We start from the raw sequence: 19,549 nt of genomic DNA on the forward strand, positions 1-19,549 counted from the left end.
TGAACCGTCGGAGGTAGAAGTTAAATACAAGTGTATTTCTTTTGTTAATAATTTTAATGAGTAGAAGCGAACGAGATAGTAATATTAAATTTTTTTCATATGTCTATAGTTTGGTAGTTCATTTATAATTAGACATTTTTATCGTAAATACGTAAAATCTACGCTCTATTATACTTTTGTTACAGTAGAAACTCCTTTAGCTCTATGAATTAGCATTATTTATTATTATTTAGATATTCGAGGTTCGGATAGTTGAGGTTTCTACTGCATATTATAGGCTGTCCATTAGTACTTTGCTGAATTTTGCCGAGTCGGACTCACGATAAACATTTATGAATATCCTCTTTGGTATAAACGTTATTCTGTTCTTTTTTTTTAAGTTAGAATAAAGTTCTGTTCTTTTGTTGTCTGCATTTAAGCATTCGAGTAAATGTTGGCACACGATAAGCTTCCTTTTTCCTCTAATAAATTACTATAATCTAAATACAATATATCTAAATATACAGAATATCTCAAAATTATTATACAAGCACAAAATGCGGTACCTGAGATCATTTGAAGTAACTTTTTCCTTAGCGAAAATGCAATCCGCGGCTTCGTTTACGAGTTATTAACGAAAAACACGGACCAATCGGAGAGCAAGAGCGGCCGGTGCCCCGCCCTTACGGCCAATGCCGCGCCGCGTTGACCGTCTGACGCAGCGGCAGTAGTCGCGAGAGCGGAGTATTAGTTGTACGCGATCTCTCATTGGTCAGTGTTTTTCGTTAATAACTCGTAAACGAAGGCGCGGAGAAAATTTTCGTAAAGGAAAAAGTTGCTTCGAATGACCTCAGGAACCCCTCATTTTCTGCTTATACAATAATTTTGGGACACCCTGTATAAAACAATCTACCCAGTGAAGCTAGATTTAGTAGTATAAGCTAGTAAATAACTGAGTTTGAAATACTTGGAACTATCTCGACATTTCTCGTTCTTATCAACGCGATTCCTACTTTCACCGCGGCTCCAATATAACTGTTAATTACTTAATCTGGCCTCAACGATTGCCATGCGAGCGACGCGTAAAAATTCGCTTATAATATTTTTATTTGAATTAAAGTTCGTTGCAGCCGATAGGTTCAAGGATAAATTCGCCGAACCTCTATCGCGTAGATAATCGCCCAGCAGATAAAGTTCTAATTACTTTAATTGCGAAGAAAAAAAAGATATAGAGCGAGGAGTCGAATGAAAATTACTGTCGATTATTCAATCTGTACTCATTGAGAACCGCGTAATTCAAAGCCTGTAATAACGATATGGATTCTAATACGTTCCTCAACCATGATAGATATGTAATTAGAAAATTGAGCCGTCCAGCAAACGAGAATATGGAGATGCATTTTCAATGGCGCAGCTGCGAATGAAAATATACTAACGTCGTTGACATAATGGTTCCTCGGAGGTTCGTTCCTCATAGTTTCGAAAGCAGCAAGATCCGGGTCCTCCTGAAAAAACGTCTGAACGACCGGCAGCAAAAATTCCCTCAATTCTTCCTCGGACACCGTGCAAACGATCTCTTCGACGTTATCGTCCGCGGCCACGCTGTTCGTTTTCAATCTCTGCGTCTGCATCTCGGAAACCGGCGCTGAAACATAAATGCGATCGTTACACGTTTCCAGTCTGCTTCTTCTCGCTGGCAATTAAGAAGAAAAGGCCGAGATACAATTCACTGGTGGCGGTATCGATTGGATTGGTCCATCTCCGCTCCCGTCCTGTCTGTCGTTCGCGAAAACGTCTTCGTTCATCGCATCTGACGCCGGAGCGTCGGCAGTCAGTAATTTCGGGGCTTCGTGCGCGCGTATTGAGCATTCCTGTGAACAGAAATTAATCAAATCCCGCGAGGAGAACCGCGGTCTGCGCGGTTTAATTGCTCTAAGAATTACCCAGCCGCGAGTGCACGTGTCGCGAAAGTGTTATAGCACTTCGTTCTTGAGTGATCGTGACACTCTAGGACCGCAGAATTCAAATTCGAAACAAACGATATGGTTCGTTCTTTTTGGAGCACGTAGGGTACTGGAGCCGGTTACTGTGCGGTCACAAACTAGCTGTACCTTTGGTTTGTTTTCGAACATAATTAACTGTATATTTATCGAATAAGACATGTTAGATTTTTGTATTCTTTCATTTTGAATAAAAATAATATTTTATCATTTTGTTTAATTTTGTACGAAAGCAAAAATATTATTCTTTTATTTTCTTTAATTTTGTATAAAAGTAAAAATATTATTCCTTTATTTCGTTTAATTTTGTATAACAGTAAAAATATTATTCCTTTATTTCGTTTAATTTTGTATGAAAGTAAAAATATTATTCTTTTATTTTCTTTAATTTTGTATGAAAGTAAAAATATTATTCTTTTATTTTCTTTAATTTTGTATGAAAGTAAAAATATCATTCCTTTATTCCGTTTAATTTTGTATGAAAGTAAAAATATTATTCCTTTATTTCGTTTAATTTTGTATGAAAGTAAAAATATTATTCTTTTATTTTGTTTAATTTTGTATAACAGTAAATATTATTTATAGTAGCAGTAGATATTATTCCCTTATTTCGTTTAATTTTGTATAAGAGTAAAAATATTATTCTTTTATTTTGTTTAATTTTGTATAACAGTAAAAATATTATTCCCTTATTTCGTTTAATTTTGTATAAGAGTAAAAATATTATTCTTTTATTTTCCTTAATTTCGTATAAGAGTAAAAATATTATTCTTTTATTTCATTTAATATCGTATAAAAGTAAAAATATTATTCCTTTATTTCGTTTAATTTCGTATAAAAGTAAAAATATGATTCCCTTATTTCGTTTAATTTTCTATAAGAATAAAAATATTATTCTCTCATTCCACTCATCTTTTAGCAAAGAAATTTAATATGTCTCATTCGACAAATATAAGGTCAATTATGCCCGAAAACAAAGCAAAGGCACAGCGATCGGTCCACCGCACAGTAACCGGCCCCGCTACCCTAAATCCTGTTTCAAAATACTCGTAGGTTTCGTGGAACGTCTCAATGGTTTCGCAGTATCGAGTCAAATTGCAACTTGCACCCCGACGCAATCCGCAGAACGATTTCCACGCGGTTCGGTTCCCTTGTCGCTGACACGTGATCAGACGTTCCCGACATAACGATCCTCCGTAACGTTCAGGATGCCGAGTTGATTTATTCGAGTTACAAGCGAATTACATTCGTATCGTTGCGCCAAGAGTCATCGACCCCGATTCTTTGCTCGTTGACGATCGCTGGAAGAGCGAACGAACCCGTTCGGGGACGAGCCCGTTGTAACGGCCGCGAGACTTACCGTCGCAGTCGATTTTGGGACTTACGCAATCGCTATGCGTGTCGCGTTCTATCTCGATGGAGTCCTCTATCCACAGGAATTTGTACACGACCGATACGGGGCCATTATTGGTCAGCGTCAATATTTTCTCGGCACTCGAGCCAAGTTCGCAATTAACAGTGAAATTGGTCGGTTCCAAAACCAGATTCGGCAAGTTGACGAACCCCTTGCACTGGATTTTGTCCTGGATAAATCGTTTGTCCGTTTAAAACGAGGTACGTTCGCAGACTATGCCTTACAGAATCGCATAATCTAAAATATAAGGTTGCAGATTCACGGCAATCGGATCACGGATTTTCTAGGGAGAATCAAAATTTTTAGAAGTGCAGTGACGTCTCCCTAACTGGCGCTCAGATTGTGCACAACAAATGGACAATTTGGGAAGTGAAGATACGATTATTCGAGTCCCGCAGTTCGATTTTTTTATAGTTGTCGACAATTCGTGACTATAAAAACGAACCGCAAGGCTCGAACAATCGTATCTCCTCTTCCCGAATTGTCAATTATTGAGTTTATTCGATTATTGAATTATCGATTAGAGAGACATTACTGTGTTTGCATACAAAGCGTTACGTTGAAATTGATTTCGCGCGGGAAGAATTTTTATAAATTGGAAATATAAGATAGCAGTGTTCTCGAATTTCTCTCCGAATCGTTCACCGTTTCAGGTCTCATCCATTTTTTTATGGAACCGGTAGCCCCCGATGATTACACTGCCAATTTCTATGCAAAGTCAATATTTTTGGAAAGTATTTACGTACGAAGTGTTACACGAAAATTGATTTCTCGCGAGAAGAATTTTTATAAATTGGAAATATAAGATAGCAGTGTTCTCGAATTTCTCTCCGAATCGTTCACCGTTTCAGGTTTCATCCATTTTTTTATGGAACCGGTAGCCCCCGATGATTACACTGCCAATTTCTATGCAAAGTCAATATTTTTAGGAAGTATTTACGTACGAAGTGCTACACGAAAATTGATTTCTCGCGAGAAGAACTTTCAACCTGCACGACGCGAACACGTCAAGATCTCCGCGGAATAATAACGATTGTTAATTCGGTTACCAGCCACTTTCCGACGAAGTGAGCCGCGCGAGCTTTTCACGCAAGTGTTATTTGCATTATTCGTAGCAAAGATAAGTGTTATCGATAACAGTTATTAATTATCCGCAGCTTCGAGGATCGCGCTTTCAGAGGTGTTGAACGGAATATTGCCCCGTTTTATTAAACAGACGCGTAAATAACGACGAGTGCGGCAGTTTATTCAGTAGCAGATTATTCAGTAGCATAGTTATCATTTTATATTACGCTTTGACGCGTGTTAGCAGCGATTCTCGCGGCACATAGCGCGTTATATTGTTAACATAATGCAATCAATACGATACAAAATGGCCTACATTTTAGCAGCTCCTGTACCCTGCTATCGAATAAGTTTGACACAGAACGAAAGTGTTATCTACATCGTTATCTGCATCGCGAAACATTAATGTATTCGTTTACGTTGTTATTATATTTGCGAAATATTTTTAAATTATCGGCGACAACATCGTGTGTGTTAAATGATCATTGAAAAAGCGGCAATTTAAAACCAAAAATAAGCTTAAATTTGAAATAAACATAGATAATATTGGACAGGCGTTTCAATTCGTTGAAACAGTATAATTATTAACGCGTTACGTTTAACCCTTTGCGGTCGATGCCGTCACAATGGCGGCATTCGCAAGTCGTCGTAAAAGTCGGCGCCGACAGTCTGGCGGCAAGATGTACGCAATTAAAAAGGACTCTATATATCATAAAATTTGTGTTCAAAATTTAAATTTATTTTCATCGATGCATGCATGATGCATAAAATAACGAGCCAACAAAAGAACGACAGGCCGCTAACACGCTTAAATTTTGTGAAATGTTTAGTCGACGAGTTAGTAGGAAATTCCCGGCATCGAACATCATTTACAGCGCGACCTTCGACATCGTTCGTAGACATTAGATTGAATAATCAGCTTCGTGTGATTCGTTCAGGAATTAAAAAAGATTGTGCAGTATTGTTGCGACGGCAACACCGAAGGTCGAATGTCCCTGGCCATCCCTTGAGCAATTAACACGCGTTCCGTGCCGAGCTTTTTTTACTCGAATCTTCACACTTTGATATTTTACTAAAACTTGATGTATTACGTGCAATATTATTAATTCTCGTACACATAACAACGTAACAAAAACTTATCAACGCCCATTCTTGCGGTGGAAATTGATTCTCCGGTTCTAAATTTCTTGTAAACAATTTGTTCAGTTCACTAAGTAAACATGCAAGCGTGTACCATCGATGGTACACGTGGCACGGAACGTGTTAAGCAATATACCTGCGACAGAAAACATGCATCCGAACGAAAGTACTCTTCGACCCGACGAACGGGCAACACGTGCGACAGACTCATAAATTCCATATTTGACAAACGAAGAAATTACAACCCGAACTTTCGAACAGTTTCCCACTCCTCATTTCAAGTTCCTTCCGACACACCCATCTCCAATCAAAAACGCTTCATTTCCTCCACCAAAACCCACCATCCACCAATCAGCAAAAAACCGAGGTGACAAGCGGAAAGGCACCTAGAACGTTAGTTAGAACTGTTAGAACTCCCAGAACTCGTAGAACTCTAAGAACGCAGATAGAACGCAAATAACGCATCGCTAACACCATAGCTGTACTGTAATATTATTAACCCTTTCGCTACGGCGGTTCAGTCCGCCGTAGCGCCCCTCCTGAACGGTACCACCCGCCGAAATTGTGCACATTGCGCGTGGATAGTGTATTTGGGAAGAAAAGGGATTTTTCTTTAAAACAATATAGTTATAATTTCTGCATAAGGTATAAAGTTATTTAATAGGTAAAAAAAGTTTCATTAACAATGGAAAAAGTGAAGAAATAATATATAATATACAGTAATAAAATAAAACATAATATTCATAATACAAAACATAATACATAATAATTAGTCCTAAAGTTAGTACTTTCGATTTTCTATCCCTTTATGACATGTAACACAATAATAATGGGAAATGTAGGTAGAACAAATATAACTTGAATGGTGTGTCGTTTATTTCGGACTGTCGTTTGTTTGTTTCGCCAAAAGATTCATGCAATAGTAACAAGAGGCGGTGCAGTCCAAAAATTAGATCGCAATTTTACCAGCATGTCGGATATATCCGGCGTTCGTCCCCAGAGGGCGATCATGTGGATGTCGGATATATCCGGCGTTCGGCTCCGCGAGTTTTCATATGGATGACGGATATATCCGTCGTTCGGAGCGAAAGGGTTAAAGTGTATATAGAAGCAACCAGCGACTTCGTTTCAACTTAATTCCATTTGGAAACAACGCGCATATACGAGTATGTTCCGACAGGAAAACTCCGGAAAAAAGAGAAGAGAAACACGTACGTGTTGTGATACCTGTACTCGGAAGCCAGGACATCGAATCGGCGATTGTTTTGCAAAATACCGCACTTTGGAAAATTGGAGAAATTAAAAATTTATGTTTTGATGTATTATAAGTACAGTAATGTCTCTCTAATTGACGCCCAGATTGGCCACAAAAATGGGCAATTTGGGAAGAGGAGATACGATTATTCGAGTCTTGCGGTTTATTTTTATAGTTACAAATTATCAACAATTACAAAAACGAGTCGCAAGGCTCGAATAATCGTGTCTCCTCTTTCCAAATTATCTACTTTAGTGGACAATCTGAGCGTCAGTATGGGAGACATTACTGCACTATTAAAGACAACAAATCAGTTTCAACGAATTCTGTGTTTTTTAATATCTATATATTTGTTTTAAATCACCAAGGGAGAAATAACACCGATAATAAATTTGCTCCGACTAGCTGGTACACTCTTATCAGAGAAATTTGCCGATCGCAAAGGGTTAACAAGGCAAAATCCTTGTCACGTCGATACTATTCGTTTCGCGTCGCGTTTTTAGGAGTTTTTGCAAATTTCATGCTCTAAACAGGTGAACGAAGTCTCGAGCACAGAACAACTTCCGATAGTTTAATTTGGCAGAATGTCTTCTACCACGTCGTGGCGCCTTTGTAACTTCCCCATCGAGTCAAGGAATTCAATTTACCTTGCTGGGGTGCTCATCGTATTCAAATTGAAGCACGCCGCTGTAATTTCGCGTGTAGAGGTTGTCGTCGTCCACGGAGAAGAACAGACGTATTGTCGTCGCTCGGCCGTCAAATAAAATGATTTTCATGTGCTGCAAATGTCTCCCTTCGTCGGCTATTATGTGGAACGGGGTTTTCACCGAGACCTTCGCGTTCACGTGCAGCTTCGACTGATTTGTTACCACCAGTTCTTCTGTGGAATCAACGATCGCAAGAAACCTTATTTTATCGAGTGACTCTGATTAATATTCAGATACCATTTAAAACGCAAGAACTATTATATAGAATTGAATTAAAGGACTTGAATTTTTTTTAGATGATAGAGGGGCCAGTCTACTAGACCATAACCAGAATGTTTTTTTTTTAATTTTGCTATTGCTTGGAATGACAAAAAAATGAAAAAACTCATGTTTTTAACTTTTTTATCTGAACTTTTAATCTTTAATTGTTTACAGCTTATACCAAGGAATGTTTTTTTTTAAATTTTGCTATTGCTTGGAATGACGAAAAAAAGATGAGAAACTCATGTTTTTAACTTTTTTATCTGAACTTTTAATCTTTAATTGTTTACAGCTTATGTCAAGGAATGTTCTTCTTTTAATTTTGCTATTGCTTGGAATGACGAGAAAAAGATGAGAAACTCATGTTTTTAACTTTTTTATCTGAACTTTTAATCTTTAATTGTTCACAGCTTATACCAAGGTCAACCGATTTCGATGAAATTTTCAACATGCGTATAAGTGTACCGAGATCTAGAAAAAGCATTTTTTAAATTTTCGTTATTGGCTCAGATAAAAAAGTTAAAAAAGCGAGAGCTTTTTACTTTTTTTTTACATTCCAAGCAAAAGCAAAATTTTAAAAAAGTACTCTAGTTATGGTTTAGTAAAAAAAAAAGCTAAAAAATTCAAGCCATTTAGTTCAGTTCTAAAATATTTATTGCGTTTTAAAAGGTGTCCGAATATTGATCAGAGTCACTGTATTTAATAAAAGAAGAAATGAATATTGTTTAATTCTTGAAATACATGACATTGTTTCGAACGCTTCATGCTTTAAAATAACGTACAAAATTAGCAAGAAGATTTATTAGAAAAATTATTTTATGTGTACAAAGTGGAGAAATTCGATCATCATTTTTGCATAAATAGAATAAGATATTAAAGTTAAATTGATTATTCGAAACGAAGTCGAATATAGTTCCACCAGTGTAACAATGGGAAAGAAGGCTGATTTCTGGCGAAATAAAATTGACGGGAAATGTCGAACCTGTTTGATGACGCATGTCACCGTCCGGACAGAGATCAACACGGAACCTTAGCTCGTTTTTGCTAAAGAATATTTTCGGCTCCGTCAAAGTGGCTTTGAAAGTAGAAACACCGATCAACTCGCGTCTCAGAGCCGTCACAGTTTTACCGAAGACGTACCAATCTTCTGTTACGCATTCGTTTCTATCAACGGAAGAGAGTGCAATTTCTTAGGAGGTCCGTTGCCATTAACAACCTAACTTTCGCCTACCTGTTCCAAAAAAGTTCGCAATTTACGACTTTCTCCTCTTCCGGTTCGATTTCGAGTACCAGTGGTTTCATTTCAAATTTCGTGCTACGTTAAGAAAATAATTTTATGTATATTTAATATTTATATTTATTTTTTTAATAATTTTATATTTATAATTTTATGTACTAAAATTATCCAGTTCTGAGCGCGAATAATAATAATGTTATTGTTGCACTCGAGTGGTGACGCCGAGGCGCCATTCAAATTTGTTATATCACGTTCTGAGATAATTTTTATATTAACAAAGTTAAAATACACTTCGTTATATAAAATAAAAATATTATAAGTCAGAAAAATTATTTTAGATTCGCAGTTAAAATAGCTTCGAGTGCAAAGGGTTAATGTTCGTACGATTTTTATCATAATATATGTATAATTGAATAAAAATGTTTAATAATTCTAGTGTTAAACATAGACTTCGAATATTTCAGCAAATATAGATATTATTTGACATAACCTTAGGACCTGTAGAATCCATCAGAGCACTACTTAGCTCACGAATGATTAAATCTTCTATTCATAATTTGTACCGTAATTATATATCGTGCACTTATCGTTGATTTATTTCTGCGTGTTTAAATCAAATATTCTTAACGGAGAAGTAGTACTCGGATTAAGGAGAACGTACTGTTAGAAATATCCGAATGATAATTTATTAGCACTTGTACAGAGTGTCCCAAAATTGTGGTATTTCCGGAAAATGTGGGGTTCCTGAGATCATTTGAAGTAACTTTCTCCTTTACAAAAATGTTCTCCGAGGCATCGTTCACGAGTTATTAACGAAAAACGCTGACCAATGAGAAGCGAGCTCGGCTAGCGCGAGGCGGCCGAGCCAACGAGCGCACGGAGCCCAGTTCCGTTCATTGGCTCGGCCGCCACGCGCCGGCTGATCCCGCCTCTCATTGGTCACCGTTTTTCGTTAATAACTCGTAAACGAAGCCGCGGATCACATTTTCGCCAAGGAAAAAGTTACTTCAAATGATCTCATGAACCCCTCAGTTCCCGGAAATACAATAATTTTAGGACACCCTGTATAGAGATCTCCTCTTAATAACCCACGTAAAATACGAAAGTTTCGCATGTTACTCACGTTTGCAGTCCCATCAATTGACCTCGATTGAGCTGCACATGCGGACTGTTCGACCAGACAATCTGATAAGCGCTTGTTCCGTAATTTTTTAACGTTATCGTTCGATTGATTGTCTGATGGCTGCGAACGGAAACCAGATGATAATCGAGAGAAACTACATCGACGATTATATTTAAAGGGTCATCGAATTCTGATGCTAGTTTATGCTAATTTAATCTTTTCGGAGACGTTCGAATTCATAAAATTATTCTAAGGAAAATCACCAACATTTTATAGTTCTACATTTCAGCGCAAGAGAACAACTTAGGAAAGTTTTAAAATACGAGTTCCACCGTCGATGCCGAGCAGATCGTCGCCCAATTTTCTCGCTACATGATCTCTATTTTAACTGCGAGCAAATGTAGTTTCGACGGAAGTGAAGGATCAGCGGTTTGGTACCTGAACAGAAATCCTAAATCGTAGACTGGAAATATGTGTGGCTCGAAAACGACGCTGCACCCGACTCCGAACGCTCTCAACGCGACGCTGACTGTCCGTCCATTTACCACATCCAGCACGATCCGGTCGCTGAATTTTCCGATGTCGCGGAGACGCAGTTTCACGTCGATTCTCATCCTTTCGTTGGGCTCCAGGTGACCGCTATCCGGGACGACGTTCCAAAGCGAAACCGAGTTCACCTGCGACAGAATTAAAATTAGAGTTCTTCGTCTCGATCCGAAGGATCGCGGCCTGCTTTCTCAACTCGTCTTTATGCAAATCTTTATGCAAATAGGAAATACAGTAATTTCTCCCGGAAATGCCAAATTTCGGGTTGCTGTGAATTTTCTTGTGTAATTCATTGCTCGATGCTAAGGGTCGACGGAGTTCCCGGAAGAATACACAAAATGGTCCGTTTAGATATGAGTTAGGTAAGACAAACCGAGGAGCTACTAGGTACATGATCGTCGAATCATGCCGTGTGGCCTCCAAATTGTCTTCGAATCGTGTTATGTGGCCTCCAAGAAAGTCATGAAGTAGATCGGATTCAGGACTTCGACTGCCTCAAAGAGGTACTTTCGATTTTCTTGACCGAGACTAATGTTCAAAAATCAATATACAATAAGTATCTTGATCCTAGTATAGTAATTTCTTTTGGAAATGCCAAATTTCGGATTGCTGTGAACTTCCTTGTGCTAGTCCTACGCTAGCTGTCGATATTAGGGTTCTTGGAGTTAAGTAAGAAAAACCGCGGGGCTACAAGGTACATGACCGTCGAATCGTGGCATGTGGCCTCCGAATTGCCTTCGAATCGTGGCATATGGTCTTTGAATTGCCTTCGAATCGTGGCATGTAGCCTCTGAATTCCCTTGAAATCTCCGAATAGCCTTCAAATCGTGGCACGTGGCCTTCGAATTGCCTTCGAATCGTGTCACGTGGCCTCCGAATTGACTTCGAATCGTGTCACGTGGCCTCCGAATTTCCTTCGAATCGTGTCACGTGGCCTCCGAATTGCCTTCAATTCTCCGAATTGTCTCCGAATTGCCTTCAAATCGTGGCATGTGGCCTCCGAATTGCCTCCGAATTTCCTTCAAATCGTGTCACGTGGCCTCCGAATTGCCTTCGAATTTCCTTCGAATTGTGTCACGTGGCCTCCGAATTGCCTTCAATTCCCCGAATTGCCTCCGAATTGTCTCCGAATTGCCTTCAAATCGTGGCATGTGGCCTCCGAATTTCCTTCGAATCGTGTCACGTGGCCTCCGAATTGCCTTCAATTCTCCGAATTGCCTTCAAATCGTGGCATGTGGCCTCCGAATTTCCTTCAATTCTTCGAATTGCCTCCGAATTGTCTCCGAATTGCCTTCAAATCGTGGCATGTGGCCTCCGAATTGCCTCCGAATTTCCTTCGAATTGTGTCACGTGGCCTCCGAATTGCCTTCAATTCCCCGAATTGCCTCCGAATTGTCTCCGAATTGCCTTCAAATCGTGGCATGTGGCCTCCGAATTTCCTTCGAATCGTGTCACGTGGCCTCCGAATTGCCTTCAATTCTCCGAATTGCCTTCGAATCATGTTACGTGGCCTCCGAATTGCCTTCAAATCGTGGCATGTGGCCTCTGAATTGCCTTCAATTCTCCGAATTGCCTTCAAATGTCCGAGCCGCAAAGCCCGACGAATCACCACTTAGTATTCCCAGATTTCCGAACATTTTTTGGGAGAAATTACTGTACTAGTTATTTCCTCCGTTACAGACTCTACCAAACACAAAGGAAGCACTCTGTCTACAAAAGAGATCAAGTATACCGTACCTTGGGCACCGAAAATTCGGCCGGTATCGGTGAACTGTTAATAACCGTGAAGTTTGTTAGCGTGTCTTGAAGAACCGAAACGTCGCCAAAATTCAAGACAGTCGGTTCGGTGGAGACGAGGGCTCCTTGTCCGGTATAAACGATGGTGCAAGCAACTTTAGGGGACGATTCCCCCATTGCCAACATGCTGGCAACAAGAACAAAGAGGCTATACATTCTCGCAAATTGTTTCAATTAGCTATTCTAGCACTGGAATTTACTAAATGTTCACTGTCTGCTCTCCCAGCTCCGTTGCGACGATGGTTACGTTCACGGTCTTCGTCTGATGAGCCTTGACGAGACCTTGATTCGTCGACAGTGAACATGGTTGGAGGTTCGATGCCTGTGCACGAGAACGTTGGTGGGAAATTTACAGACCGATGTATCAACAAAATTTGCAAAGGAAAACGTTGTTCAACTTTTAGATTTAGAACGTATCGAAGAATAATGGGAATCGGTGATTTTCAATGAATTTTCAAGGATATGTGACAGTGTTCCACCAGTTTGATCATCTTCAAACTTTTATGCACAATGGATACGTGACAGAATATTATTGCTTGTTTTTTTTATTTTGAGATGATCACTTAAAGGGTTGTTTGCGAAAACCAGCTCGGAAAAATGAATTCTTTTCTTTCAACCCTTAACGACCGATTTAAGATTCTGAAAGATAATATCCTGACTGAAACTAGTTTGCAGCTTCATTTTCGCTTTCGTTTCATCCGAATATCTTAAATAATATAACTGCGAAAATGGAAGTTAAAATTTACAAAATCGATTTGCCAACCAAATATTATTATCCTTAACACTTTCACTGGCACGCTAACAACCCAAAAGATTTCGTGACAAATTTAACGATCATATATTGTCGTTTTTAAGCATTATAATAAATTACTTTTTAAAGTATTATAATCTTTTCTAACCATATTTAATTAAATTGAAATTGAAAAGTTAAATCGTACGAGATGAATGATTTTCGCAACATTCGTACGTTTCACGGATCATAATAAAATTTGGAAGATATAATAGTCCAGCGTGAAAATTCATTGTCTATTCTGATTGCGAGCAAATTACAGTAATGTCTCCCTAACTGACGCCCAGGTTGTGCACAAAAATGGAAAAATTTGGGAAGAGGAGATACGATTATCCGAGCATTGCGGCTCGTTATTATAATTGTTGGCAATTCGTAATTATAAAAATTAACTGCAAGGCTCGAATAATCGTATCTCCTCTTCCCGAATTGTCCATTTCGGTGGACAATCTAGGCGTCAATTAGAGAGACATTACTGTATTCTGTCAGCCACACACGGGCGACACGGCAGTCAACGCGTTAAACGAAAGGACACACGCTCGAACTCTTACAGAACCGTATCGTAGACAAAGAACATTGCTTAGCAGACGCAACAACAAAAATAAAATAAAATAGGACACAAAAAAAAATAAATTAGGCCTGTGGCGGACCAGACATAAAAAGACACGTCCTTCAAAAGCGGGGTGTGCATATGCCTTTTTCGGGTTTTCCCGACGCAAGGCGTACACACCGCAATAAAACAATAAAAACGTTGGGACACAGCTTCGGATCATAGGTCCCGGATCACCCCGGTCGGAAAATCTTCGGGAAAGGCCTTCGCCCTTCCCAAGGACTTTCCCTTACCAATTTCAATACGTTCTCCCCAATAAATACGAGGACCTCTGGTCCGCCACAATCGCAAGGTTTTTGCGGTCGTTGTTTACAAATCCGAACTTGTAATTTAAAGGTAGAATTTTGAAACATATGCAATAATTATTTCAACAGAAATATAACGTATGCGTGAAACACACACTTTTGAGTATTAGAAAATATTCCAAATCTTATGCGTTTTCTCTTTGGGACACAGCTTCGGACCATAGGTCCCGGATCACCCCGGTCGGAAAATCTTCGGGAAAGGCCTTCGCCCTTCCCAAGGACTTTCCCTTACCAATTTCAATACGTTCTCCCCAATAAATACGAGGACTTCTCGACCGGGAGACGTCAGTTAGCAAGTTTTCCTCCGACTCTCAACGTGTTCATATTTCTGTCTCATCCGTGACTCGTTTACATTTATCTTCTACACACTGTACCTCATCGCCTTTTGTTACAAGTTATATTAAAGTTCTCGTTATATAAAAACCAAAAAAACTCTCTCGGATTATTTTATATAAACCGTCGCAGTAACCCCTGCGACAAAGGCCCATTCCTCGCGCTTATCCTGGTAGAATCTTCCATTGGCGCGACGATTACCGTTTGCGATTGCAGGTAGAAAAATCCGTCGAAGTCGGACTCGTTCACGACGCCGAACGTTTTCGTGGAGGGGTGATTGACGAAGCAGTAGCGATCTATGATCTCACTTGGAACGATCGACAGGACGGCCACGACACCTTTGAATATGATCGACAACCCGAGCGCGTCCGAGTCCGTGTCCCACAAGTCGACCTCCATCCTCGTCCGACCATCTCGGGCGATGTTGGCGGTGTAAGTGACCTGTAAATCGCGTGACCGACAGGAGAGCCGCTTTAGTGATCGCGGGTATGATTGATGGTCGCGCGGGGGAGGGGAGGGATCGGAGCTCACTTTCAGTTTGACGAAGCCGCTCGCAGAGATCACCCCCGCCCTAGGGTTGACGGCGAACTCCCGAGGATTCGATGGGAATCCGGGCTTTATTTGAGCCCTGGTGAACTCCTCTTGAGTCAAAGGTGTCTGGCATCCATCGTTCAACACGACCAAGCTGTATGCGACCGGGACTAGCGACACATTGTGCAGGTACACCTCCCGCTTGCTGCTGGTGCCTTCGATTCAATTAGGGAATACGGTAATGTCTCCCTAACTGACGCTCAGATGGTGCACAAAAATGGAGAATTTGGGAAGAGGAGATACGATTATTCGAGCCTTGCAGTGCGCTCGTTGGCTCGGCCGCCTTGCGCCAGCCGAGCTCGCTTCTCATTGGTCGCTGTTTTTCGTTAATAACTCGTAAACGAAGCAGCGGATTGCGTTTTCGCTAAGGAAAAAGTTGCTTCAAACGACCTCAGGAATTCTCCAATTTAGTAGCATAATAACATAATTTTGGGACAGCCTGTAGAATATAAGGCGTAGTTACAAAGGTTGACAAATATACGTGGACACCTTTTCAAATGAATTAACTTTTGTAAAATTTTAGGACACCCTGTAGAATATTGTCGATGCATAGTTGCAAGCGTTAACAAATATACGAGAACACCTTTCAAAATGGATTAATTTTTGTAAAATTAGATCAATCTATTTGAAATTGTTTGAGACATATAAGAAGATATATAATATAAGAAGGATTATAATTATATATATATTATATTATATATAATTATATATATAATTATTATTATATTATATATAATATATATTATATATTATAATATATGTAATATATATATAATATAATATATATATATATATATATATATATATATATATATATATATATATATATATATTATATTATATATATACTACATATATATATTATATTATATATATATTACATATATTATAATACATAAGAAGAAGGTTATAAGAAGAATTCGGCTCACTTGGTCCAATCTGAGAAACAGTTATTCCGTTTCAGAAGGTGTGCACATACGTTTGTTATAGACGATCGCTCGGTATTTTTATTATTAACCGAGCGTCTCGCGCCTAATGTATTCTCCGACTTGACAAAACGTACCCAGGGGCGTCTCACCAAAATCGAGGGTCTCCTTGTCGAAATGCAGCCTCGGGAACACGATGCAGCCCCTGCGAAATACGCGATCTAGCCAGTCCTCCGCGGTCGATCAATCTGTTTACGTGTTCCAAGTAAAACGACTCACTTGATATGCAGGCTGTGCACCTCGAGGCTCTCCTTAACAATGAAATCCAGCCTCTCGACGAACTCGCCCTTGCGTTTCGACGAGAATTTCAAGTTGAAAGACTTGTGCTCGTCCGGCTTCAAGAAGAGGCAGTTCGGCGTGATCTCGATCGTGCCGCCGAAATCGGTCGGCCTCGGCTTGTAGATCAATGTGCCGGATATGTGTCCCTTGTTGGCCACCACCACCTACCATTACCGTATTTCGACTCTGTGTTAACGTTTGGTGAATCATTTGTCCATTGTTTTGCTGGTTTCGTGGTACCTCGAAATTGTGCACAGCGCACAAGTAAACGTTGCACATGTCGATCGTGAGCACGTTCAGACGGAAGTACGGTCCTATGCCTGTTCCGCAGAGACTGTCACGACAATATCGTCGCTTTCAAGTGACTTATTTCCTTAGATTTTTCAAGAAGCATTGTCACGCCGGTTGCAACGGTAACGAACCGTTTCGGGCGACCACTTTAAAACGCTTTAAGTCGGATCAAGTTTACTTGCTAAAACTACGGTAATGTCTCTCTAACTGACGCTCAGATTGTCCACAGGAATGGACAATCTGGGAAGAGGAGGTGCGATTATTCGAGCTTTGCGGTACGTTTTTATGGTCCTTGACAATTGGTAACTATAAATTTAACCTTGCATTTCGTTTTTATAGTTGTTGACAATTGATAACTATAAATTCGAGCCGCAAGGCTCGGGCAATAGCATCTCCCCTTTCCAAATTGTCCATTTTTGTGTACAAGTTGAAGGAAAAATTGGGAGGATTTACTGTACACAGTAATTTCTCCCTAATTCGCGCTCGGATTGTCCACAGAAATGGACAATTTGGGAAGAGGAGGTGCGATTATTCGAGCTTTGCGGTACGTTTTTATGGTCCTTGACAATTGGTAACTATAAATTTAACCTTGCATCTCGTTTTTATAGTTGTTGACAATTGATAACTATAAATTCGAGCCGCAAGGCTCGGGAAATAGCATCTCCCCTTTCCAAATTGTCCATTTTTGTGTACAAGTTGAAGGAAAAATTGGGAGGATTTACTGTACACAGTAATTTTTCCCTAATTCGCGCTCGGATTGCGCACAAAAATGGACAATTTGGGAAGAAGAGATGCGATTATTTCAGCCTTACGGCTCGTTTTTATAATTCTTGACAATTCGTAACTATAACTTCGAGCTTCGCGACTCGTTTTTATAGTTGTTGACAATCGGTAACTATAAAAACGAGTCGCATGACTTGAATAATCGTATCTCGACTTCCCAAATTGTGTCCATTTTTGTTTCCAAGCTGAGCGACAATTAGGGAAAACTTATTGTACTTAATTAATGGTAAACTTAACAATTGGTAACTATAAATTCGAGCCTTGCGGTTCGTTTTTATAGTTACCGATTGCCAACAACTATAAAAAAACGAGCTTCAAGGCTCGAACAATCGTGTCCCCTCTTCCCAAATTGTCCATTTTTCTGCACAATCTGAGCGTCAGTAAGGGAGACATTACTGTACGGTATATTCTCCCTAATTCGCGCTCAGATTGCGCCCGAAAATGGACAATTTGGGAATAGGAGACACGATTATTCGAGCCTTGCGTTTCGTCTTTTTTCATCGTTGACAATCGGTAACTAGAAAATCGCGTAATCTGAGCGCGAATCAGGGAGAAAATGCAGCACCACGCACTGACAAAATTAACATAATTCATGAAAATTGCTGGTTTTCCGCTCGATAAACTCCACGAATTTCGCGCGGCATGATCTAGTTATTTTGAAACATTAATTTCAGAGCAGCCGCGTCTTACCTCAGCGGAATTCTACTTTCACGGCCAGTTACTTCCAAGTAGGCAATACTACTAATTTCGCCGACTTCCAGGGCGCGGAAGATCACCGTGACGTCTGTCGACGACTGCGGCCAAATCTCGCCCTCCTGAGAACATCTCCGTGTAACATTTCCCCGAACGAAATCGTTCCCAAAAACGTTGGAAATATACCTCCGGCGAGAGCATAAAGGACAGATGACAGTACGGAAAGGTTTCTTTTCTCAGCGACTCGATCTCGTCGGCGTAAATCCGTTGATACACCAGCTGATGGATATCAGGCGTGCAGACGTCGTAATGAACAAGATCGACGGCTCGAACGAGCTCGGACTCGTACACCAAGTGAAACAGTTTTCTGAATCTACGGGAACGTAGCTTTTTTCACAGTTTCACCAGGCCGAGTAGATTTCCCCGCGCGATCTTACTCTGCGCGTCTCCGCTCGTCGGCGTCCGAATCCGCGAGCAGCATCCACTTGTAGTTGACGATGTGATCGCTGCCGTTGTGGATCGTCAGTGTCCTGCTTCTTGACAAGCCCAAGTAAGTCTCCTCGATTTTGAAGCAGCTTCTGTCGATGCGAATCGGGGAATTTCTCGCCGAACAACAGACGTCGATGCCGAGCCTCTCCCCTGATGAACGTAAAAAGAAGACGAGATTACAGGCAGCTCTTTGATTACGCGAGGTCGTTTATGGAGAGCCGAAACCTGTTTCGTATTCCAGGGACAGCCTCCCTTCGAAGTCGCCGGCGCTCTTCGACGAAAAGCAAACGGTGAACTGCAGTGTCTCCTCTTCCTCTATTCTGCCCTTCGACGGCTCGATCCAGAAACACGAGCTGAAAATTCATGCCAAATCGACCGTGCAAGCGGAATACTGATCGATTAGTCGGCGAATGAGATCGGACAGATGATCGCGCACTAATTATTATTTTCTTAGAACGGCAACGAAAAAGGTTTTTCGAAATATTTAAGCCAACTTCGAATCTCTGTCGTGAATACGTTGCGGGTATACAAAGAGTCCCAAAATTATGGTATTTTCGGGAATTGAGGGATTCCTGAGATCATTTGAAGCAACTTTTTCCTTTGCGAAAATGCGATCCGCGGCTTCGTTTACGAGTTATTGACGAAAAACGGTGACCAATCAGAGGCGAGCTCGGAGCGAGGCGCGAGGCGGCCGAGCCAATGAGCGGAACTGGGCTTCGTGCGCTCATTGACTGCGCCGCCTCGCGCTAGCCGATCTCTCCACTCATTGGTCACCTTTTTTCGTTAATAACTCGTAAACGAAGCCTCGGATTGCATTTTCGCTAAGGAAGAAATTGCTTGAAATAACCTCAGGAACCTCCCATTTCCTGCTTGTACAA

General features: G+C 40.3%; 1 protein-coding gene across 1 annotated transcript in view; it reads right to left on the minus strand.

Moving 5' to 3' along the window:
• The window catches only part of LOC117217562 (hydrocephalus-inducing protein), a 71,545-nt gene that overhangs the window by 49,918 nt on the left and 2,078 nt on the right, over positions 1-19,549 (minus strand). The window contains exons 4-20 of the mRNA XM_076524274.1: positions 18,897-19,024; positions 18,620-18,821; positions 18,369-18,555; positions 18,180-18,304; positions 16,656-16,749; positions 16,356-16,579; positions 16,214-16,281; positions 15,091-15,305; positions 14,761-15,000; positions 12,725-12,846; positions 12,465-12,651; positions 10,620-10,858; positions 9,053-9,136; positions 8,804-8,985; positions 7,501-7,733; positions 3,340-3,562; positions 1,416-1,624 (exon numbers count right to left, since the gene is read on the minus strand). Of these exons, the coding sequence (XP_076380389.1) occupies positions 1,416-1,624; positions 3,340-3,562; positions 7,501-7,733; positions 8,804-8,985; positions 9,053-9,136; positions 10,620-10,858; positions 12,465-12,651; positions 12,725-12,846; positions 14,761-15,000; positions 15,091-15,305; positions 16,214-16,281; positions 16,356-16,579; positions 16,656-16,749; positions 18,180-18,304; positions 18,369-18,555; positions 18,620-18,821; positions 18,897-19,024 (2,962 nt within the window). The remainder of the gene's footprint in view (positions 1-1,415; positions 1,625-3,339; positions 3,563-7,500; positions 7,734-8,803; positions 8,986-9,052; positions 9,137-10,619; positions 10,859-12,464; positions 12,652-12,724; positions 12,847-14,760; positions 15,001-15,090; positions 15,306-16,213; positions 16,282-16,355; positions 16,580-16,655; positions 16,750-18,179; positions 18,305-18,368; positions 18,556-18,619; positions 18,822-18,896; positions 19,025-19,549) is intronic.

This window comes from Megalopta genalis, chromosome 8 (assembly GCF_051020955.1).
Source record: "Megalopta genalis isolate 19385.01 chromosome 8, iyMegGena1_principal, whole genome shotgun sequence".
NCBI classification, from domain to species: Eukaryota; Metazoa; Arthropoda; class Insecta; order Hymenoptera; family Halictidae; genus Megalopta; species Megalopta genalis.